We start from the raw sequence: 26,017 nt of genomic DNA on the forward strand, positions 1-26,017 counted from the left end.
GCCCTGACCTTGGCTCATAAAGCCTAACATGCTTCAGGAGCAAAATATCTGCAAAAAAGGGTATCTTTTTACCATCCTGCCAGGTCCTTGAGATCGGGGTCTTCATTTCTAGCTGTGGTCCCTCGGACAAAAAGGGCACGTATAGGAGGTCGATCATTCAGACTGCTGGCCCCGCAGCTCTGGAATACTCTGCCAGTGACACTGCGTAGCACCTCAAATCTACTGGCGTTTAGGAAGGGCCTCAAAACTTGGCTTTATACTATGTTGTGATAAGGTTCCATTATTAGCTAGGGATCTCTCTTCTTGTCTGCCTTTTTTTCTCTGTTGTGTTGTGATACAGGTCTGCAATAAAGCGCCAGGACACTCTTCTGAGTAGCCGTGCGCTATACAAGACAAAAAATAACATAACATAACATAACATAACAATTTGATGTATTTCGCACACACATTATAAAAGTTTATAAATGATCATTTAAAAAGGATTAAAAACATTTTATAAGAACAAGAATTAAGAGTCAATGTTTTTCCAGATTATTAACAGTTGGGATCTTCGTGTTGTTTAAGATATTTCTCAAATGCTTGCAAGAACTTCACCAACTTGCAATGCATTCGAGGGGCAGTTATATCCAAGCTTCCAATTATAGCAGATCTACATGTTCGTAGCTTCTTGATCTGAAAACTTTGCTTTAAAGGCAGCAAAGGCAGTCCTTAATGTTCCCCCTAGGACTCCCTCTCGCCCTCTGCCAACCAGACTCCATTGGTTTCCAGTGAGGAAGCGAGTACAGTTTAAGACCCTATGTACCATTCATAAAAGTGTGGTAGGCGAAGGCCGAAATACCTGGCCAAAATCTTTCAGCCATATGCCCCTGGACGCTCCTTGCGCTCTGGAAACATGCAGTTTCTGCAGGTTCCTAGAATAAAGAAGTCCAGACAAGGAGGTCGATCGCTGGCCCATATGGGACCAAGGCTCTGGAACTCCTTGCCTCTTGAGTTAAGATCACTTACTAGCCATCTGACTTTCCGAAAGATCTTAAAAACACACTTATTTTCAAGTATTTGATTTTTCTCCTGATATATCGTACTATCCTCTCTGAATAAGATCATCTGGAGTTATGTTCTTACTGGCAAATCGCGGAGAAACCCCTTCGGGGGTTTATTCAGGCGCTATAGAAGAATATAAAATAAAAAAAATAAAATAAACGTTCCTTAGACAACTTCCTACAGTGGCAGATTATGTGTATTAAATCTTCTTTGGGGCTACCACACAATCGACATTTTACAGCTACATGCTGTTCCCAAGCTGGTTCCTCTGCCAATGTCGGGAATTTGCCAAATCTCAGTAACATCATCTTTCTTTTAATGAAAATGGAATATGTTGTTTCCAGGTACCCTGCTGGGGTTAGTGTTTTATAGCCGTTTATCACAGCCCAGGAGTGCGAGGGATGGGAAAAAATCTCTTTGTCCAATACCAATGAATGGAGTTTGGCTGCTTTATTTAATGCCTGTTTTAGTGCTGCAAATGACAGATTTTTGTCCCATAGGATTTTTTAACAAGTCACCTCCAAAGCGTGCGTGAGGAATGGATTTGCTTTGGATTTTTTGGGGGATTCAAGCTCTTGCCATAGGTGTGTATTAAGGTTATTGTTAGTTGCTTTTTGCCTGATCTGATACCATACCTTGATATATGAGTATAATCTGCCCACAGTTTCGTTTTTTATGCCAAATTCTAGTCGCATTTGGGCTGGCGACGCCATCCTGGGTAATCGTAAGACCTTCTTGTAGATTTTTGTTGTTAAACTGTTAAGTAGGTCCATATCCTTTCCATGCAATGCCTCACTTGCATAGGACAGTGTTGGAAGAACTTTGTTGGCAATTACAATTATTAAAGGCTTAAGTGATGGACCTTCAAGTTTTTTTGTCAATGTACTTAGTCCGAATATCAAGGCACCCGCTGTTTGCGTCAGATAATTCTTCTGTTCTTTAAAATCAAGCTTATCATCCAGATAGAAACCCAAATACTTGTATGATGAGTCTCTCTCTAATGGTTTTCTTTTTAGACAGATATTGCAATTAGATCCACGGCGATTGGTTATCAACATGAATTTGGTTTTTGAAACATTTAAAGCCAACTTATTTGCCTACAGAAATGTTGAGAGTTCAGTAACTAATCTGGTTAAACCAACTTTCGTTAGGCTCATGAGTACTATATCATCGGCGTAAGCCAAGTGGGTCAGCTGTAGGTCTCCTAATTTAGGTGGGTGAGCATTACAATTGTTCAGTTTCCCAGTGAGATCCGAGATGAAGAGATTAAATAGATGAGGGGCAAGGGCACACCCCTGTTTGAGTCCAATTGATGTAAAGACTTTTCTCGACAACCGTGTGCCATCCCCTATTTTTACTTGCGACCAAGTACTAGAATAAAATAACAGCAAACCCCTTAAAATATTCTCCGGTATTGCCCATGCTCTCAATTTGGACCACAATAAGTTACGGTCCACACTGTCAAATGCGGCCTGAAGATCAATAAAACACAGGTTCAGGTCCCGTTTGCTGGTAATACACTTCTCCGCGATCATAGTGATAGATAGGATATTTGCTGTTGTACCTATCCCCTTCCTGAACCCTGTCTGATTAATGGGTATCAGCTCTTTTTCACTTGACCAACTGACCAAATCATTTAAGAGAAGCGTTGCAAAATATTTTGCCTCAACGTCCTGCAATGCTATTAGGCGATAGTTATTTGGATTTGATCTTTCACCACCTTTGTAGATTGTCGTAATATGGATCCTTGCCAGCTTTCGGGTGCTCTGTTCCAGTTTTGCATATCCAAAAACAGTTGCGCCAGACAGGGTCCCCAAAATTCCGGAGCATGTTTGTAAGCTGCTTGCGGGATGCCGTTCGGGCCTGGCGCCCCATTGGGTTTAGCTTTTTTGATCAGTTTAATGATCTCTTCCGCCGTATATTGTTTATTCTGAGGAACAGTGCTGGATACGTTACAGGGATCACTAGTCAAAGGTTGTTTCCCTTGTTCTTCTGCGGGGCACATTTTGTTTTGATTGTTTAGACCAAGAGCGTTACTCTGAGTTTTTTTCGAGATATCTGTAAATTTAATAGCAGGAAATGATGCCCACTCCGATTCCTGCACATTTGATATGAGGGAGTTACAGGGTCTTGTTAACTGGTTTATGGTTTGCCAAAATATATTGGTATTCTGGTGTTTTGAACTGAAGATTAATTTGGAGCAAAAACTCTCATTAGTTGACCTTTTATGTTCCCAGACCTTATTTTTATATTCTTTTCTTTGTATACGGAAGCTGGCCCATTGACTGGTACCACGGTCAGTCAACTTTATCTTCCTTTGAGTTTTTTGAAGTTGTCTACGCAGGTCTTGTAGCTCTTTCGGATGTTTTTGTTGTGGTCCATCTATACTGGATTTCATAACTGCCAACTTCATTTTTTGTTTTAGTTTTAACAGAAAATGGGACCATGCTTGAATCGCATCCGTTGATGCATTCCCGATCTCACTCAATGTGTCCTTCATTGTAGTGAACCACTTGTGATCATTGGTGTTGGACCAATTTATGCGTTTCAGGTTAACAGAACTTAGCTGACCTTCTAACATGTATGACGGTTGCAATCTTTCCTTATTGAGGTTGATTATAGTGTGTTGCATTGCATGGTCACTCAACAGGGTAAACTCAATTTGAAAGCTGATCACCAAGGGGATTATTGAAAGACTGACCATTGTAAAGTCCAAGGTGGATTGAGAGTGTGGACCATAATATGTTTTACTGGGGGGTTGATCTTCAGGAAACCTCCCATTCAGTGCACGCAACCCAAGAAACTCCAGTTCAGTCACTAGTTTGGTTGCTAGTCGATCCTTCCGTATTCCAAGACCACCTTGCATCTGTTGGGGAACACCCCAATGGATGTTATCAGCTGATAATTTATCATCCTCATCCGGTGTTAAGATCAGGTTGGAATTAAAGTCACCAGTGATTATTATATTGGATAGTGGGTCTGAGGATCGAAGGTCAGTAATGACGTTGCACAATATTGCATTCTTTAACTTTTTCTCCTTAATTTTGTGTTGCGTGTAATAATTAACCAAGATTGTTGGCTTAGAATTCTTTGTGTGTTGATCTGATAGTTTGATTAGCTGAATACTAGGATCTGGTGATTGTAGTTGAACTGAATTAATTTTTAGAGATGAGGACATATATACTGAAAGGCCACACATGGCACGTCCATGGCTCTTACATTTTTCAGCAACTACGTTATGGTGTATAAACCCCACTAGTTCAATTTCTTCTTGTAGCCAAGTTTCCTGTAACGCAATTATGTCACAACCGCGCCATTCTTCCAATGGTAGGCCTCCTTCTAATAGTCTTTTTGCACCAGCAATGTTCCAAGATAACACGTGTATGACCTTGTTTGCATCTTGTTTCAGTTTACCTTTGAACGGTCAGACCTTCTGTTTTGCATTTAATATTCCAGGGAGCCATTTCCAGTTATCCATGGTGTTTTGTGACTCCCCGTTATGCCGGACTATTTGATCACTTGTTTGTAAAGGTTAATTTCTTTGGTAGCAATAAATCTCGCCGAGTGATCAGCGCATGCGCTGCAACGCTAGCCAAGGCCTTAAAGGAATGAAGCTCAAACACGGATCTTGGCTATGAGAAGTCATTAAATAACAGCTGGTTATAACTTGTATTTGCATATATGCTAGCTTATGAAAGCAGGGAAGAGGGAGATAGTGTAAAGAAATCTGAGGAGTTTAATTTCTTCTTTGACTAACATTGAAACAGGCAGCTTTATGCCGGAGACAGCCAATATAAAGCCATTTTTGCTTTAAAACTCTGGAGTCTCTTGTCTGAACCTTGTCTGTAATGCATGTTAGAATGATGTGGGTGGGTGGGCAGTGCACATATCAGTTGGGTCTGTGTGAGAATGAGTATTGCACGTCTCAGTTAGGTCTATGTGGATGTTAGCAGTGCACATCTCACTTGGTTGGTGTGGATGTGAGCAGTGTACATCTCAGTGCAGTCTGTGTGTGAATCAGTAGTTCACATCTCTGGTTTCTGTGTGGGTGTGAGCAATGCGAGGCTCTGCGAGGTGTGTGGGTGGGAAGCGCACAGTTCATTGAGATTTTTGTGAGTTTGAGCAGTGCACATCTCAGTGAGGTCTGTTTGTGTGAGCAGGGCACATAGTGGGGGCTGTTCCTGAGAGCAATTTACATCTAATTTGTGACTCTGAGTGGGCAGTGCACAACTCAATGCGTCAATATGGATGGGCAGTGCACAGCTGAGTGGGGTCTGTGTGTATGAGCAATGCATGGCTCAGTGCTGCTCTGTGTGGGTGCAGTACATAAGAGAGCTTCCCTCACACCAGCAGAACCAATGACAATGGTTCATCACACACAGTCATTTGTCCAAAAAGCTTTTTGGCAGACAACCATTGTAATAAACAGGACTAAAGCCCATGTGGAATATTGAAAATATAAACAAAAAATTACCATACCAATTAAAGATACAAAATCACAATCTAGTTACCAAAATAAACCATGAAGTGATCACTTATGCCAGTGATGATGGGCTACTGTCTTTCGGAACTCTGCGGCTGACTCTTATCAGGATCATTTGGTTCTCCAATTCTAGTCAGAGCACTGCCCGGCTGGGATCAGGAAAGTGAGGATTTGTGTTATTCTTTATTACTCATCATTTTTCCAGCCGAGTAAGTAACTGTAGGCGTGGTAGGGGGGCTGGGGACACTCTCGATGGTGGCAACAGGTAACTCAACAGTAACTTGACCAGTATATTTCTTCAAACTCGGTTTTATTCTTATAGTGTGTTTTGTACGGTACGTTAGTCTCTCCCTCGCAAACTCGAGGTTATCCGTGGTGCTGGTCTTCGGGGCACGCGGGGCGATAAGCGCTGAAAGTTCCTATGGGTAGGCTTCCAGGTGGTTGCAGGATAATCCTAGTGGTTTGTTCTCTGGGTGCAGCGTCGCGGATACCCCAGGCAGGGGACGGTCTCAGGATTCAGTTTCCCCGGTGCAGCATGATGGAAAAAGAAGATGGACAGAGGGAGGCCGTTAGTCGCTATATCCGATAAGCGAATTCACCCAAGGGGACTTGTGGTGGTGAGGGACACTGGTGTATTTTACATGCACACTAGTGGTCGGTGTTTGTACCGTGAGGGAGAGTGAGGGATAGAGGAATAGGTAAGGTACGGGTATCGGGTAGCGGAAAGGGGAGGGTTCGGGAAGCACAGAGGAAAGGCACACACGGGGGTCTCTTTACACTATTCACAAGGGGCACTCTTTCTCCCCACCCAAGCCGCCCAACGCCGCCGTACCTGGCTAAGCCACACTCCTCCCTCGGGAGCGTGGCACGGCGGAACACAGGGTCGTTGGCCTGCTGGCTTTTCTTCATTTTCCGGTCTTCCGTTTTCTCCTCCGTCTCTTCTCTCCTCCGTTCGGTGTTCCTCGCGTTCACTGTCCCGCGGCTCGCCGGTGACGTCACATGCCGCGTACAGGGCTTCCCCTGTTTTCATCCATCCAGGACTGTCCACGTCGGTGGTAGGCGGGACCTCACTGCAGTCATCATACGCCCACTTAAAGTGACCTGTGGACGTTTCTTCGGTCTGATCATGTTCCCATTCATCCCTCGGTGTTGCAGTCTGTAGAGCAGAAGGGGCACAATCAGGGTTCCACCAGTCTTCCCTGCTTCCCTCCCCGACCCCGTTACAGTAACTAACCCATGTTCTATCGCCCAGGATAGTTAAATTAATCTTCTAATACTCCTCCTGAACAGATTGACATCTCAGATACCGGGAAAATGTCCCTCTACAGGTGTTCCCTATCTTTTTGTCCTGAAGAGAACCCCATATTGCAACAGGGGTTGACAAGTTTTCGACACTCCTGGCACACATAATAGTACCTATTCCGTTCAATTTGCAATAGTGGTACTGTAATGTGTGCTAGTGAACATTTAAATTGATAGTGTTCCCTGCAAAATCATGTTCGACACGTTTACGTTCCTCCTCACTAAGGGACACCGGGCCACTTGTTTTATTATTTTATGTTTGTAATTCTTTGTTAATTTTCATAATTTTTTTGATTTTGTTGTAATATATGGTTTATTTTGGTAGCTATATTGTGATTTTGCGCTTTATTTTGTATAGTCATTTTTTGTTTATATTTTAAATACCACATGGGCTTTAGTTTTGTTTTCTTACACTCTGTGGGTGGGCAGTACAAACGTCAGTGGGACATGTGTGCAGGGTACATTGTACAGCTCTGTGAAGGCTGTGTGGTTGTGCAGTGCACAGCTCAGTAGAGTGTCCACGGCGTCACCTCCTCCCAAAAACGCCTATAAAACTTCTTCCACAACAAAATTGCAAGCATCAACAGCAACTTTGCACACCAACCAGCCATCACCTAACTGCCCATCACCAACCAAGACGACCACTAAACTGAATTTAATTCCCTCACCAGGGAAAACACAGTCATGAAGTCCATCCCCACAGATCCTGCCCACACCACATCTAGAACCTGGGAGCAGTAACTATCAGTGACACATTCACCCATATCAACAATCCCATCCCATCCTCAACATTCCCTGAAGATCGGAAGCATGGTGCTGTCAATGCCTTTCTCAAGAAACTGCACCCCTACCCAGCCAAAGTGATAGAGAAGGCCATCAACAAGCAATCCCCCTCGATGTCCAGATGTGGGTAGTTCCCACGTGCCGAAACTCCTCAGACTGAGTTGTTCGCCCTCACCAGTGTGCGAGTGTCTTGTCTCACCACAGCTCCTTCTCTGTTTCTGCCAGAAGGTAGACAGTTTTTTTAACACTCACTTTCACCTGAACCCTGACTTATGACACCAATCCTGACCTTAGGGTTGGAATCTCCTAACACACCTTTCGACCGTCCCCTTTAGAGTAGATGAGGATCCCCTCGGTCCTGATGAAATGCCATTAATCCTACTGGAGTACTTAGGCATGAAACATGTCGACCATTTGACCTTTTCCACTATTCACAAATCACTTTGAGCTGTAGCTGGTGTAATTTTCCTCAATAGCCATGACTTTTACAGCCAGTTATTTTTAAACATAGCATCAGTATCCAACAAATACATTTATTTTTTGACACTCATAGCTTTTTTAGACGCACTTTTTCTCCCACCTCTACTCATCTCACTTACGCCCCCGCCTTCTAGGGCTCCACAGCAACAAACTGAGAAGACCTCCGGCAAGGGTTCCCCCTGTGGCGCCCGTTGGGCATTGCAGCACCGGCCCAACGATAAGCTGCACTATGAAGAAGTAGTACACCTCTCGGGTGTGTGAGGGCCTTTGCTGCTTATAGGAGCTATCCCACTGCCACTCTCTTCCCTTACCTGCCTGCTCCCGCCCACCTCCACCCCGCCACCTTCTTTACCAGCCTTCTAGCCCACTACTCCCAGGAACTTCATATCACTAGTTTCACCTTCAACAAGCAACTCATCTCAAATTACACCACCTGCTGGCCAACACTTAATCAGGATGCAGAAAAGAACCACAGCACCAAAATCACCCTATCGTAGCCTTCAACATCTGAACTTTCCTAGACTGCGGAGAGACAGCGGTCCTCATCCTACTCGACCTCTATGTGGCATTCAACTTTGTCTCCCACAACATACTCCTCAAAAGACTCCAAAAGATCGTCATCCAAGGACCCACACTCAAATGGATCTGCTCCTTCCTCACAGGAAGAATCCAAAAAGTCAGATTGCCAACCTTTACATCATAATCCAGGAACATGATCCCCAGAGTCCCCCAAGGATTGTCCCTCAGCCCTAACTTTTTGAATGTCTACATGACACCACTAACCGACACCATCCGATCCCTAGACATGAATATCATCTCCTATACTGATGACATGGAGCCCATGCTCCTGACGGACAACATGAACACCAATAGAACCAACTTCACCAACTGCATGACCATGGCTGAGGATCAATTTCCTGAAGGCTTCAGGAACAAGACCTCCCCATGTAACACAACCTGTATGCTAACTGAGCTAGGACCAACATCAACACCAACCAAACCACACCAAAAACCTTGGGATCACCCTGGATAACAACATCAACATGACAACACAAGTAAATACAGTGAGCACTGCCTGTTCCACATCCTATGATTGCTCCGACAGATCTTCCAATGGCTGCTACAGAGCACCAGTTGAGCCATCACGCAGGCATTTATCACGAGCAGACTCTATTACGGCAATGCACTTTACTTGGGAATCTCCAGGCAGCTCACACACAGACTCTAGACCACCCAGAACGCTTCCACAAAACTTGTCCTCAACCTCCCACGGCGCACTCATCTTAGGTTTGAGAATGAGTGAGATGCACTTCCACAAATGTTTGCACAGCATCAGTTATTTGATGGCTTGAATGATTGCTTAAGCAGAGGCGATTGGATATCTTTGTAGCTGCGCATCAGCAAGTGTGTTCTTGGACCGAGAGACATAACTAATGAAGAAGGCGTACTGAGCAAAGCAGTGGCGACTGTGCTCACACCGTAAATTACGGAGGCTCTCCACGTTTGTATAACGAGTTTGAATCTCAAATAGTCTTGTATTTGGATTTTATGATGTCTCCATCATGTGTGGATGAGTTTCATTGTAAAATGTTTTATAAGCCTTTGCAGTTCCGCTCATAGTATCTAAGTAGGTGAGCGAGGTAGATGATCAGGTCTTCAAGTCAGGCTTAATCCGGAGATTACAAATCAATTATCACTTCTAATATCCTCCTTAAACGTATCATTATCATCAGATTCAAGCAATCCATAATCAGATTTCTTGTTTGAGTCATCTCCTTTTTTGAATATCTTGCATCAAAGGGGCGGGCTCTCTATCTTGGGTGAAACAATTGCTAGAAGATGTGCAGATATTGTTACGGATATAAAGTAATAAAAGCACAAGGCCGTCCTCCTGCCTGAAGATACTTAAGGCAGGAGGACCGCCAGAACTATTTCCAGCACCTGCCTACCCCCCCAACATTTGCTTTTCAAACAGGACTATATGCTCCATCCATCAAAGATAAAACGTTTCTGTAGTTTCTTCGCACTATCACAGATGTGATCCATCAGTTCCAGCGTACTTGGTGAGAGGGAGGTTTGGGTGGGCAGTGTTCAGCTCAGTGGGGTGCTTTGTGGATGGACAGTACGCAGCTCAGACCTGGTTTGTGTGGTGAGCAGTGCACACCTCAGTGGGCAGATTGACTGAGGAACTGAGGGCTTGAGCTGTGCACAGCTCAGTGGGGGCTGTATGGATGACCAGAGCAGAGCTCAGTGGGGGAGGTGTTGTGGGTGAATAGTACAGAGCTAAGCGGGGAGTTGTTTGTGAGCAATGAACAACTCTATACAGCAGGTGCTGTGTGGGCAATGCCCAGCCTGGAGAGGGTCTGTATGGGTGGGTCGTGTACTGCTCTTTGGGAATGTAGGTGTGCAGTGCCCTGCTCAGTGGGGGGTCTGTGATCTTGGGTATTATACAGCTCAGTAGGGGGCTGTGGGTCTGTGCTGGTGGACAGTTTACCGCTCAGTGGGGGAGGTGGGTGGACAGTGCACAGCCCAATAGGCCCAGCCTGTACACTACATAAGGCGGTGCTCATTGAAATCTTCAATGAATCTAACCATCATTTCTTTGATGCTGACAGAACAAGGTGAGAGCCGAGAAGGAGAAAACGGCATCTGAGACTAAACAGACGCATAAACTCCTGAGAGATGAAAAGCGGGCACTGGAGGAGATGGAGAAGACAATCACCATGGAAGAAAATGCAAATATATCCAGACTGTCCAATCAAATTACTTCCCTCAATGCTCTGATAACAGATCTAGAGAAGAAATGCACAGAGTCTGCGTTGGACCTCCTGAAGGTGAGACACAGCTTGGTAAATACAAGACAATAGAGACGTGCTACCATTATATAGTGTGTGAGGCGTTGAATGTAAGTGGGAAACATGTATGATCAACAGACAAAGCTAATTTACACTGATCACCTGTATTCAGACAACCCAACACAATATACAGACAAGTTACACTAAAGGCAAAACCGCCTGCACTGACTGATTCAGAGCAGAGGAGCCTACTTGTATACTGACAGCCCAACACGGTATAAATAACAGCTGTACTACGCCGAACAATCCCATTCAGAATACCACACTGCGCTGTGTCACATGACCCCATTCAGAATATCACACTGCGCTGTGTCACGTGACTACATTCAGAATATCACACTGCGCTGTGTCACATGACCCCATTCAGAATATCACACTGCGCATTGTGACACGTGACTACATTCAGAATATCACACTGCGCTGTGTCACATGATCTCATTCAGAATATCACGCTGTGCTATGTCATGTGACCTCCTTTAGAATATCACACTGTGCTGTGTCATGTGACCTCATTCAAAATATCAAACTATGCTGTCGCGTGACCTCATTCAGAATATCGCACCGTGCTGTGTCGCCTGACCCCATTCAGAATATCACACTGTGCTGTCACATGACCCTATTCAAAATATCACAGTGAGCTGTATCGCGTGACCTCATTCAAAATGTGGTCATGGAATATTGCTAAATGTCTCCTATGGAGGTCAACAATCAACCTCCTTAAAACTGTGTGAAAAAATATAAATACATTAAAATGTTATTCTTAAACTAAAATATCATGATAACACATTTGATAAAATACTAATAATGCTATTATCAATGGAATTTAAATAAATAGCGTGAACACTGGTTACGTTCATTGACTGGTTGAGACTCTGCATATAATTATTACAGTGTGTGCAGTTTTGGTCAATGCCACTATCACCGTCCCACCTCCCCATATTTACATTTATCGGCAAACCATGTTGTAATGATGAAAAGTCCACACGTGATGAAGTAATTCAGAGATGCTTTATTCCAAGATGTATAGAGTGACCCCACCAGGAGCATCCAACATGGGGCTCAGCCCAGCCAACTGTAATCTGTCCAGGCAGATCACCAACATTCTGATAAATGCATCACATGAACATTCCAATAGAGGTAGAGGGAGATAGCATAGAGAATACCAAGATACTACATTATCCTCTCCTCTTAAACAGAAAACAAAAAGCTAAAAACAGCAACGGAGAGCAGGAAGAAATGAAAGCAAGTAAATTGAGGAAAAGCGGAAACAGGAACAGTAACGAGGAAACACCCTTAAAAAGAGAACAAGAAAGAAGAATGGAAAAAAACGTATACACCATCCACCCTTCTTACAACATATAAATCATCCTCACCTCTTACAGAACTTTAAAAAGAAGAAAACAAAGGAAGGCAATAGAAAAGAGAAAGAACAAAAGAAACCTTCATTTCAAGAAGATGAGGAAAAGTAGAGGTGAAACCTCATCAAGACACTATTACACTAAGCAAAATACAATAACGTAATGCAAGAGGTAGAAGTGCAAAAAGTTGCAATAAAGATACGTCAAATCAGAACAAATTTAAATCTGAATATATTTAGCATATAGAGCATAAAAGCACATAAATAGAGAAAACATAAGCTAAATATGTGGATGAAAAACTTATAAAAACCAAGACTCTTAAAAGTGACAGGTAAATAGCAAAAGTGAAGAAAAACACAATAATGCCATAGGACTATAACGCTAGCATACCTAACAGGGCACAAAACAAAAATAGACGGTGTCCGTGTGGACAACTGACGTAGTGCCAGGTGGGACTAAAACCCGCAGCAATAAAATGGGACTAGAAACCCATAGCAAAAACATTTAAATAAAGTAGATAGGACTAAAACCCAGTAGGACTAAAACCCACTGCAAGCAAATGGGACTTGAACCCATAGCAAAAACATTTAAACAAACAAATGGGACTAAAACCCATAGCAAACAAATGGGACTGGAACCCATAGCAAAATAAACCGGTAGGACTGAAACCCACGGCAAGTAAATGGGACTAGGACCCATCGCAAACATTAAATTAAACAGATGGGACTTGCATAGAAATGGGACTAAGGAACCCATTGCAAGAACAACGAAATTAAAGCAGATGGGACTAACACCCACTGCATTAAAATGGGACTAGGAACCCATCTCAAGAACATAGAAATTAAAGCAGAAGGGACTAAAACCCTCTGTAAGCAAATGGGACTGGGACCCAATGCAGAAAATCAAAACTGAACAGCTGGGACTAAAACCTACTGCAAACAAATGAAACAAAAACGTTATAGTACACAGCAGAGTACACATAAAATATGTGACCTGTGAGGAGGAAAACTACAATACTAAAAAAAAATGAAGCACACCTCCTGTCGCCCAGTGCCTACAAAGTTCTATACTTAGACATGTAAACACTGCATTATCATGAATGTACACGCTGCACTGCACCTTAACGTAAATGCAAATAAAAACGTGAAAAAAAATGCAGCACAGGAGTTAAAGATCACACATAAGCATACAGTCATGTTTTTAAACACCGGGGCTGGATGCTTGCCCCCGAAAAATATCCTTATAAAATGAAGAACATACTGGGATTCAAGACGGCGCTTCGTAAGAATCCGTGCTATTCATGAGGAGAAATGCACAGTACCTTTGAATAGCAATATCCGTGACAGCACTCCGTCGAAAATAAAATGAGGAAAAACCTGACTAGACTCGCTGACCACTGCATCATGACGAAAGGCAGGCAACGTAAACAGTGCTGGAAATCACTGGAGTCACGTGAAGCAAACATGGCGGCACGCACAGTGACGCATAGCAGGGTGGCTCACGGCGTTTCTTCACATCGGGAGATCAGGCAGAGAGGATGACTCACAGAAGCTCCACATCGGCGTCACAGAAACTCTCATGAAGGCAGCAGGTGAGAGCGTGCACACACGCGCTGCATTTTTAAATGAGGAAACTGACGGTTGATCTAGTGATAGCTTCAATGTCTCGTTTCTCGGTCTATTTCGCTCAAAATAAAGCAAAATAATGCACATAACTAAAATTTAAGTTTTGGCAAGCATGGTGAAAAGCCGATAAAAGCGACAGGACGTCATTTTGAAACATGAGACCAAAACTGCAGCGATCAGTTTTCTCTGGACAAAGTAAAAACTTTAAATAAATTAACTTTCAGTCACTGCTGCACTGCTGTAACAATACTTGAACAGTCACACTACTTTCCCAAACAGCGTAAGTCAATGCCTACTCTCATGTTAAGGCATAACACAGGATGAGCCAGGAGCAGAAGCGATTCAGGTTTAACCCATTAGAGGGCAGAGCTCCAACACAGGATTTAATAGGCTTTCCTTGTAAATATGATAAAATGCAGAGTTGGCAATAAAAATGCTTACCCTCATGTGAGGATACAGCATGAGTCCCAAAGTCAAAACAAACTGGCTTACCCAGCGTCACGGCACAGCTCCAACTTTAAATTTGAAGACTCACTGGTACACAGGACAACTGCCAGACTGCTGTGGGCGACCGGTTGTAGGTCACTGGTGGGGTCCTGCTGGCAGTTGGGGTAGCTTTTCTTGTTGCAGGAGGTCCTTTCATAATTTGAAGTTTTCTTTCTTAATATCTTCTAGTTTGAAGTACTTCTTGACTTGACAAAAGTAGGTTCTTTCTTAAGATCGTCGCCAATATGTAATGATGAAAAGTCCACACGTGATGAAGTAATTCAGAGATGCTTTATTTCAAGATGTATAGAGTGACCCCACCAGGAGCATCCAACATGGGGCTCAGCCCAGCCAACTGTAATCTGTCCAGGCAGATCACCAACATTCTGATAGATGCATCACATGAACATTCCAATAGAGGTAGAGGGAGATAGCATAGAGAATACCGAGATACTACACATGTGTTAGTAGATGAAGAAAGAAGGTTCTCGTAGAAAGGTCACATTGTGAAATATGGCGGCATACTTTGGTCTCATGCCTTCGCCGCCGTACCACGCATCCGAAGAGCCACCATGGGAGTAAGATCCTTCTCTTACCTGGCAACCAAGACTTGGAACTCCCTCGCCATCCACCTCCGTCTGACCCAAGACCACCTCTCCTTCAGGAAGCAACTCAAGACCTGGCTGTTCGAGCAGTAGCGGACCCCCCTACCCCAAGCGCCTTGAGACCCTCCGGGTGAGTAGCGCGCTATACAAATTTCTTGATTGATTGATTGATTAGTCAGGTTCAGTGCTGTCTATCCAAATGGTAATTAAGCTGGGGTGCTCAAGGTCTTAAATTTATTTATTTATGTATATTATTTATAGAGCTCACTGTGACCAGACTGGTAGCCTGGACTGTAGCAGCAATTGTATACACGGGTAGAAAAAATAACCAAGACAGTGTATTGTTACAGACGTCCATTATTTAGGAAACAGCCAGGTCTTCAAGGTTTTCCTGAATTTCTGCAAATCTGTCAAGGCTCTCAATTCAGACGGTATACTATTCCAAATCCAGGCAGCCTTCACTGGGAAGGTACGACCCCCTTGTCGAAACTCGGGAACTCGTGTTCCTTAATAAGAATAGCCGTTGAAGATCGCATGGCCCTCCCCGGAGCATATCTTTTCAGTCTGCGCTGCAGCGGTGTAGGTCCCTAATTCTTAAGGGCCTGAAACACAATACACATCACCTTGAAGAAAATCCTCTGCTCCACAGGGAGCCAATAAAGTTCCCTCAGAGCCTTGGAAGCTGTGGATCTCTATGGCCTGTTTAATACCAGGTTTGCTGCAGCCCCCTGAACTCTATACAGTCTCTTGATCGAGTGGTCAGGGGCTCCTAATAGGAGAGCATTACAGTCGTCTAATCTACTGAGTATGACACTTCGCACAATTATTGCTTTAGCCTGATCAGGTAGGACAGGGAACAGTTTTCTTAGTCCTTGAAGCAGTGCAAAACAAACACCAGCCACTTTGTTCACAACTTTTCCAAGAAAAGACGATCATCAAAAGTGACTCCAAGATTGTGTACTGCTTCTGAGAAGCATATGTTATTCGGGTTGCTTATATAGCGCACGGCTACTCCAGGGAGTGTCCCGGCGCTTTCTGACCCCAAACTGAGAAAGAAAATGGAGAAAAAAAACACAAACATAACAAGTTACTGCTTGTAAAGCCAGGTTTTCAGGGCCTTTCTAAAGGCAAGCAGATTAGAAGTACGGCGCAGATCCACAGGCAAGGAGTTCCATAGTTTTGGGGCAAGATGAGTAAAGGAACGACCACCTATCCTGACCCTTCTAATGGGAGGAACCATTGCCAGGCCAAGACATTCAGATCGGAGGGATCTGGTGGGTTTATAGAAAAGAAGCCGTTTCTGAATATACGAGGCCCCAACCAAATGGAGTGCCTTGTGGGCTAAAGTGAGAGCCTTGAAAGTAATCCGCTTCTTAACTGGGAGCCAATGAAGGGAAGAAAGCAGCTCTGAAGCCCGAGCTTGTCGAGGTAGACCAAAGATCGCCCTTGCTGCGGAGTTTTGAACTACCTGAAGTTGGTGCAGGAGGTAGTCCGGTAAACCCAGGTAGAGGACATTTGAGTAATCAATCCTGGAGCAAATCAAAGCCTGTACCGTTAGCTTCCTGTGGATTAAAGGGAGCAGAGGAAGAAATTTTCGCAGCATTTTTAACAGACCAAAACAGGTGTTGGAGAGACCTGTGATCTGTGTTTTCAGCGAAAGGGTAATGTCGATTTTGATCCCCAAGTTTTTTGCAACCACAGAGGAGGAGGAAGGGGGTGACATACACACCGGCCACCATTCCTGCCACGGTGGATCCGCTTGACAGCCGAAGAAAAGCACCTCGGATTTGTCAGGGTTGCATTTGAGGCTGCTTCGCTGAAACCAGTCGAAGACAGCCCCCAGGCAACCACGGATGCTCTCCCCGTCAAACTCCGTGCCCTTCTTGCAGGTGAAGAGAAGCTTGGTGTCGTCAGCGTATGATATGATCTGGGCACCCATGGACTCCGCAAGTACCGCCAGTGGAGTCATGAAGATGTTAAAAAGGGTCGGGCTAAGCACCGACCCTTGTGGGACTCCAACATCCATAGGCGGCACCTCTGCGGAGTACGGCGGGGCCCAGACCACTTGTCGACGACCCGCTAGGTAAGATCTCAACCAGCTCAACACCGTTCCACGGAGACCAATCTCGTGAAGTCTCATGCGGGACGGTGTCGAAGGCCGCCGACAGATCCAACATCACCAGCATAGCTCTTCCCCCTGCGTCGAGAACTTCCTTAATGGCTTCGTTTACTTCCAAAAGAGCGGTCTCGGTGCTCAGATTGGAGCGGAAGCCAGATTGGGTAGAGTGGAGTAACCTCTGGTCTTCCAAGAAGGAAGAAAGCACAGAGTGGACGTGCTTCTCGACGATCTTAGCCAGACTGGGCAGGAGAGATATGGGCCTATAGTTCGCGTGTATCTCTGGATCAAGGCCTGGTTTTTTTAGAAGGGGAACAACCATTGCCTTCTTCCATGCAGGCGGAACCATGCCACTGGACAGGGATGAATTCAAGACAGGGTAGATCAGGGAATTGAGAATCTTGGCATTCCTAGCTAGAAAACTCGCCGGACAGGGGTCAAGCGGAGAGCCTGATTTAATTCTGAGTAGGAGATCCAAAGAAGTAGATTCCGATAAAGGTGGGAACTCCGATAGAGTGGGGCACGTATCAGATGGAAAAGACAACAAATTTGAATCAATCATAGGTACATTGGGGACAGCTGGAGGAAAGGATTCTTGTATGAGTTTGATTTTCATATTAAAAAAGATGGCCAGCTCCTTTACCCAAGGTTCAGAGAACTTATGCTGGACTGAACTCGATTTAGGAGAAACAAACTCTTTGACAATGGAAAAAATTTCTTTACACAAGTTTGACGGAGCTTCAATTCTATTGGCGAAATAATTTTTTGGGCCTCTAAGATAGCCGCATGATAAGATTTAATAGATGCTTTGTAAGCGGACTTAGCTTCCTGATCGTACTGTTTCCGCCAAAGTCTTTCGGCTAACTTACAGTTTCGCCTAGCAAGAGTCAGTGATTTGGAGAACCAAGGAGCCGAGCTACGCTTAGTGGATGAGCGAGGCATAGAAAGAGGAGCAAGATCATCAAGCCTATCCGTAAGCCATTTCTGAAAAGTTTCAAGGTCTCTTTCGAGATGGCCGGATAGGATACAAGGATGTTCCTGATACGCTTGAACAAGGCTCTCCTGAGTAATTTTATGAAAGGGTCTACTGGGGTGCCTCAGTTGGTCAAAGTTATTACAAGAGATTTTACTTCTGCCTTGAATTAGAAAGCTGATCAGGGAGTGGTCAGACAACAAAACAGGAGTCTATGTAGGGAGTGGCCAGAAATTAATCGATAGTGGCATCAAAATCTTGTTCGCTGATCAGCATAAAAATTCGGACTTATTCCTGTTTAGTTTAAGGGAGCTTGCACACATCCACTAAACTGGCCTGGAAAGATTTTACAGCATCTGGCTATTTATTATTAAAAAACAGAATCAGCTGCGTATCGTCTGTATAATTAACCACAGAAATGTGGTACGTCTTCATCAGAGAAATTAGAAGCTGCATATAAATGTTAAACAGCACCAGGCTCAGTGCTGAACCTTGGGCCCCCCGTTTAATATGCCTAAAAACTGATTGATAAGAGGGTAATGCCACCGCCTAACAGCGATCTTGCAAATAGGATTTTATCCACTTCCATAAGGTCCCACTAACACCCAGGTCCGCCCTCCTTGTCAGCCGGATTGTGGTTGACCATATCGAAAGCGGGCAACAAATCCAGCAGGACAATAACTGTAGACTGACCACTATCTGCTCTCATATACGGATCTCATACAATGCAGTCTCTGTACATCGGTCCAGTCTAAAGCCAAACTGTTCCTCCTCAAGCAAGAAGTAAGAATATAAGAAGGAAGACAAAATGTTACTAACACGACGCTCCAGAATTTTCACTGGGAAAGGAAGGTGAGAAATTGGCGTATAATTAATCAAAACTGCTGGGTTCGGTGTTGGTTTCTTCAGCATAGGCAGGACCAAAGCCTTCTTCCAGCTGCGAGACACTTGTCTTTCAGTGATTGATTACAGTGTAATGTGTTATACTTAGCTTTTGTGACTTCCCTGCTACTCAGCTGGCGTGGCTCTTGGAATGCCTGATGACATAATAATGCCTGGCTTGTGTGGAGTGGCAGTTGACGGCAGGCAGGCTTACAACATAATTTTATTAGTGGCACCAACTCATCCATCCATTTTTTATGCTGTTTAGACGGAAAAGGGTCTAATGGGGATTGCAGACGCTGTGGACAAAGTGATTGTTAAAACGATTTCCTCTGTAATTGGCTCAAAGAACTCAATCCTCCAATGGGGGCTCTCATCACTCCCGAGCCTCGACATCTCTAAAGCATCTACATTAGACAAAGAAGCAAGAGTCATGGTGGTGCTATCACTGGAAGGTGCACCTTCCACCTCAGAAGAATTACCAACGTCCTCTAAGGTTTTGCTGACTCTCTTTTCAAAGAAGACCGCAAGATCATCACACAGTGACTATGTAGGAATAATATCATGTTTTGAACACTGAGGATTAGATGAGCCCCGGAAGATCTCAAAGGCCTTCTTTGCATTATTAGCGCCAGCTAAGGTAGAATCCGTGTAAAAGATAGCTTCTAATGTGCGGATCTCCTTTTTAGGTTTCCGACTAGTGTTGCACTGTGCAGCAGTGCTCGTACAGCCCGAGATTGAATGTTTTTTAGTATGGGGGCTTAAACCTGCCCCTCTTCTCCATTGGCTGGCTTCCTAAATGGAGGCAAGCCATTGGAGGAGAGAGGGGCGTCACTCATTTCAAGCCCTGTCTTTTCCAGATTCGGGGGCGTGATTTTTCTCTTCTTTCTTGTTTTGGTTCTCTACTCTTCCCATTGGCTGGAATTTTACCTTCCAGCCAATGGGAAGAGGAGAGAAAGAAAACCACGTCCCAGAATCTGAAAATTACGCTGGTTTCTCCGAGGCATTCTTGCTTCGCCTCGGAGAAACGTGCTGGCGCTTAATAAGCCTTCCGTGGCTTCTTTATTTAATTATTTGGCAGCGCAGGCCATCTCGCGGAGGCGCATTACAGTAGCAGCTCTGCTCTCATTGCAACATGTTCCCGGAGGCGGTTGCGTCAGCCAGGGAGCATGGTGCGCTCGTTAGAGCAGTCCCAGGGCGCCGCTTCCTCTGTTCCCTGGGTCCGCTCGCAGCATCTGCGCAGCTCCGAGCCCGGGCTGGGCCTGTGATATCTGGCTTGTCCAGCCGTTCTGTCCTTTTACTGTTCAGGATTCCTTTATGCGGCTCTAAAATGTACACTATGGCGAGGCTTCATCAGAGGGGCTCTCAACTAGTTTTAGGCCAGCTGCTGACTCTCTGTTCATTTCATACATATTCAAAACGCTGCCAATAATAAGGCACACAATGTGAGACGGTGCCTCTGGAGAGTTTCCTAACACACCTGGTTATGACATCACAAGCAGTCTGTAATCAGCACGACATTGAAGCACAGCTCCAGTGGTGTGATATGCCCCGAAGAAGGTCGGCCAGGTATTGATATAGCGCCCAAATCCAGCCCTTAGCACCAAACAATGTGTTCACATTTGTGGCAATTGAGATAAATGAGTGAGTGACGCACAGAGCGATGTGACGGCCGCAGCACGAGAAAAACTGGGCAGAAATTGAGTGCCGGTGACCCCCATCTCACACTTATACCGAACCCGTTTATAAATCAACCCCACACTGTCCGTGTGGAAGGCAGCTTTTCTATCAGGTAAAACAGGGAGCACACTGATATGTTTACATTTTGGGGAGACGGAGACAGGACACCTTGTATTAAAAGGCATAGAGTACCCTCAGTTTTATATCTAACATTTGGAGTTCGAGAACGTTGCATTGGAATTGCCACGGAGTTCTATGACGTTAAAGTGTCATTACACAGGCATTCTCTCGGGCCTCTGCCTCGCCTTCAGCCTTTCAGACAGAGAATAACCAAAATATGTAGGAAGTTTTTAGCTTTATTATATACATATTTTCTTGTATGAAGGATGTCAGGTGTGTTTTTTCATCGGTCGTGTATGCCCACACGCCGCCCTTGTGCACCGCCCACCTCCGGCTTGGGTCCCGCCTACCCTACCCTCCCCCTTTTCTCGGAACGCTTCAATCTCCAGGACGCTTTACATTGATTGAATTGTGAGATCTATATAATTATGACTTATAGAAGCGCCAGTCTCCGCATATCTATCCATGCGATATGCTTATCGCGTTACACTAATATACATAAGCCCTTTGGTCCATCACAGTACGGCTTGCTACCGACACATCATTTGGAAGGATGAATGGATGGATTCCCCTTTAATTAGGCGGAACCACTCTTCCATTACGTCACTCGAATTCCTTCATGTTGGCCATTCATAAGGACTCGTAGCATAGTGCAACGAGTTATTTCCTGCTTCCAACGGCTGAGGGACGCCAGCAACTCTCTAGCGCGGCTCCCCGGGTTGACATCAACGGATTTATCGTTACCGTTGAGGTAAGATTTCCCCTTTCCCTCTTCGAACCCGTTTGATATTTTTAGACCCAATTATCTGTCCTGCACCATTTGGAAGCCAAAGAGGGAACTATTCTAATGGACTATGTGTTTCCCTTTTTCCCGCCCCTCCTGCCCACCTCTTTATTTTCCCTAGATATCGTAAGGCAACTCAGCATTTTATTGACTACATTTCGACCCACGAAGGCATTTCACACAAGCCGTCCTGTTCCATTAATGCATAACCAGCATATTTACACATTCTACTTTCCCGGTAAGGTGATGCGTTCATAATCGTTTTCTGTGAATAATTTCAAACGTAAACCGTTTTTACGGCGAATCTAAAGAGGTTATATTTTCTGTACCCCCACACTGCAGCATTGCAAGGGAACTCTTTTTATCATCGTCAGAAGGTGGACTAACCTAAGACTTGACGACATCCCGCTTGTCTTTTGCTTTTTCGAGAATATTTAGCAGCTTCCTTTAAAAGGATTTCCTTGGTAAGGGATTTCTCTTGCATGACAAACCCTGCACCTTCTAATTGTTTGCGGAATTCCATTCTACAAACTCTATGTACTTTTTATCACATCCACAAATGATATAACCCGATCTATTACACAGGCGCCAATATTAATTTTTAGCATGCCTGTCATATTATCCCAATCACAGACTTAATTACCTATATATAGTGGGTTGAGTGATGGAGATTATAAGTTTACTTTGATATAAGGTTCTAACTTCACCTTCTTGGGTCAACAATAAGTTATACCTTTCATCCTTTTTGAAACTTCACAGTTGTACATCCTTGAAGACCAGCGGGTTCAATAGAAAAATACTTCCATGTCTGCAATTAAAGGTGTCCGTGTAATATGAATAACCAGTGATGTTCTATCTCGGTAAGCACTCATTAATTCCTACACCATAATGTAAATAGAGAAGTTTTTGTTTTCCACTGAACCATAAAACCTAAATCTAGCATTTTCAGTGGAAGTGTATTTCCATAGAAGTAAATAAGACGATTAGGCCCAAGAGTGAGTGAAGTTAGGTATTTTAAGGTGACAGTTTTCAACATTGACTTTCTGATATTATCCATCATGAATGTGTAAAGACCCGCAATGATAGCTTTGTCCGCTAATGTTGTCATTCAACAAACCTAATTCCTAGATTACAATTTGCGGATATTCACTTAGAAAGGAAGACAAGCCATATCTGTCACATCCTTCGCTTCGTGCTTTTTGGTAAGTGAACTTATATACTCCAAACCTAAGTCCCACTAAAACTACCTATTTGCGACATTTTCTTTGAATGTCTAGAATTAATGCAATGTGGGAACTATCCATGACAATTAGGAGGTGTGAAGTGAATAGATCACCTCTTAGATATCAAATCCCTTTTATACATAGTTTTGTATCTTATAGAGACTATGTGAACATCATTAAGGCTTGCGCAGATTAGAGTCTCTGCACATGGCAACAATTGTTACCTTCTGTATCAGATCAGTTACAAAATCACGACCTTCATTCATAATTGTCGTGATTCCCCTTAGGGTTACCACTGCTCAAAATATAATGTAAATGTAAATGTATAGGCATTTATATAGCGCACTACTTACCCGTAGGGTCCCAAGGCGCTTCGACCCCTTCCTGGCTTCCCTGAGAGATGGTCCCTTAATGGGTATCTCCAGGGTGAGACCAGGCATCCCCGGCGGTCTGGTGGGGCCGTTAGTGAAGATGAGGCAAGCTAATGCCCAGAGTTGCCGAGTGTGAACACTGATCAGAGTGGGCACCGAGGCGAGAGAATTATCGAGTCCGCTGACCCTGGTCCAGAAACCTGCCGCGCCGGGAATCGAACCCTGGTCCCGGGCCGTCCTCTGCTCTCGGGTCTGCCGCCTCTAACCAGTGAGCCACACTACTTCACTAATGATGTTACTTTGTACCTTATGTGGCTTTATCTCGTTAGCTACATAAGTAGGGAGTGAATGTTATTTTGGCACTATATATCTTTCTAGGTTATTAATTGTGTATACATTTTCTCATGTTCTGCAAAAAAGTTTTTTAGACTATATGTATACTGTATGTTTATTTTTGCTTGTTTTCATTCATTCATGTATTAAATATGTTTTGCAGATATTACTGTGGTTCCTGAAGAAGGCGTTTTCTACAACGCCGAAACGCGCGTCGAATAGAATATTATTGCTTGCCACTAGTAAAAGTTATTTTATATGATTTATTTTGATTTAGCGAATTTGTTTGTATAACTGATTTATATTGTGTGTTTTTATTAACTGTTTATAAATGTCAAAACTATAGAATATTAAATAATAATTTAGTTTTTTAATTACCTAGTTATGTGTCTTTCTTACAATTTCTCCCCCGAAATGTTTTGATATTATGCCATTTTGTTTACATTATCACCCTTTGTGGTAACAGTGGGCAACTTAATTGATGAAAGGAGCCCAAGGTTTTGGTGCGCTGCCACAAGCTGAAATAGTGCTTGGGCTCGAGATACTGAACCGCACTGAAGTAGGCAGCAGTGTTGTCCTACTGTCGCAGCCTCTGAATACTCTTGAGACTGAACATCAGCTTTGTATCTAAAAAACGTGACACCTATTTCTTCCTTCTGTGTTTTGTTTTTTCTTGTTCACATGCAAAAAACGTGACACCTATTTCTTCTTTCTGTGTTTTGTTTTTTCTTGTTCACATTTTGATGCGTTTTTTACTTTACTTTTTGGATCAGGAACTTGAACTTTTACATAGCGACTGGTTTACCAATAAAGTAGTAAATCTGTGCCTATAAAACAGAGGTCTTCAAACTTTTGTAGGTTGAGCCCCCCAGCTGAATTTTTTAAGATGTTGGGCCCGCCTACCACGTGACAGAAATTTCAGGAATCTGGTACACTACATAATCGACTGCCACGTGCATATCACGGGCCATATTCGGCAAATAATGTTTAAAACAATAAGAGTGCTTAGCAAACTGCAGGTTTGTGAATGGGTGTGGTGAAATGACAGAGGCTTATTACACTGCTCAAAACACAATTTTCCAAGCGAAAATGCGCGCACATTCTTTTTACTAGGATGCTTTGTGTTACACATGACCTAGATTAATAATAACACCACCAACATAAATGTGTGAACTCGTTTTGATCTAAAATTGCATGAAACAAAAACATTTCTCTGCAAATAGTAATAGACTCTCTCACATCAATCACATTAAAAAGAAATGAAACAAAACAGTATTTACAAGAATCTGTTTAGGAATTATTCCATGTCATCAGGGCAAAAACAGAGCGGCCTCTATTAAGGGAACCAATCAAAGGCTGGATTGCAGTGCATGTAAATATGTCCTTTTGTAATTTAGGACAAAAACCTTGATGGGGCACGACATGCCCATACTTGTGTATCGGGCGCAACAAGACCCGAACTTCGGGGGGGGGGCTAAAACTCCCATCCAGGGCTGGCCCTAGCACTGGTCGCACATAGTGCAGCAGTCTGTTTTGGTGCCCCTCCCCCATATCCTCCTTCTCCATGAATTTCCACACTACCACTCACCAACAATGCACCCCATCTCTCCATAGCACCTTTCTGACAAAATTTCATTTTTTTTATAGCGCTACGCATAGATTACCCACACTCTTTGATCTGCATGGTACACGTTCTTTGTAGCAGGCACGTTAAACCTCTGTGCTGTGCGGGTGTCAGAAGTACCCATGTGAGTGCACGTTGAGCGATGCAACAGTGTGGGAGTAGGGTAAGAGGAGTCACTGCAGGGAGAGTGAGGTGACCATATGAATTTGGGTGCGGATGTAAGTGCAGGGTGGGACAAATTAATGTATGGTTAGTGATGGTCTTATGTGAAGGAATATGCACATTGAGCAGTATGGGGGACATGTAAGTGAAGTGTTTCATTGGTGCAGAGTGAGTAGTTTGCTCGGGTGATTGCAGGGTGAGGTACGGCGTGAACAGCACAAGTGCATTGTGAGTGTAGAGTGATCACTGAGTTCAGAGTGAGCGTGTGAATTGTGTGAGTGCATGGTGATCAGAGTCAGTGCATGGTGATCATTGTGAGTGCATGGTGAGCGAGTGAATGGTGTGAATGCATGGTGATCAGTGTGAGTGCTTTGTGATCACTGTGAGTGCAGGGTGAATGGTGTGAGTGCGTGGTGATCAGTCTGAGTGCATGTGATCGCAGGGTGAGAGGGTGAATGGTGTGAGTGCATGGTGATCAGTGTGAGTGCACTGTCATCACTGTGAGTGCAGGGTGAACATGAAAGTGAAAAGCGAGAATGAGGAGTGACTTGTCTGAATGCAGGGTGCATTCCCAGACACTTGAAGTAACTCAGCATGTTATTGACGGCAGCGTAGGGTTTCAGATACGTTAAACTATTGCTATTATGGCATTAACCAGGGATCAAGGTGGAAGAAATAAATGTGCAGATCTTTCAACAAACTTCCAGTTTTATGGTTAGGGTTGCCAGCTC

General features: G+C 44.0%; 1 protein-coding gene across 1 annotated transcript in view; it reads left to right on the forward strand.

Moving 5' to 3' along the window:
• LOC147672095 (E3 ubiquitin-protein ligase TRIM58-like) overlaps window positions 1–26,017 on the forward strand; it is a 190,197-nt gene that overhangs the window by 133,237 nt on the left and 30,943 nt on the right. The window contains exon 3 of the mRNA XM_086948038.1: window positions 10,705–10,923. Within this exon, the coding sequence (XP_086804164.1) occupies window positions 10,705–10,923 (219 nt within the window). The remainder of the gene's footprint in view (window positions 1–10,704; window positions 10,924–26,017) is intronic.

The sequence above is a fragment of the Lissotriton vulgaris genome, unplaced genomic scaffold (genome assembly GCF_964263255.1).
Source record: "Lissotriton vulgaris unplaced genomic scaffold, aLisVul1.2 SCAFFOLD_744, whole genome shotgun sequence".
In the NCBI taxonomy this organism is placed as follows: Eukaryota; Metazoa; Chordata; class Amphibia; order Caudata; family Salamandridae; genus Lissotriton; species Lissotriton vulgaris.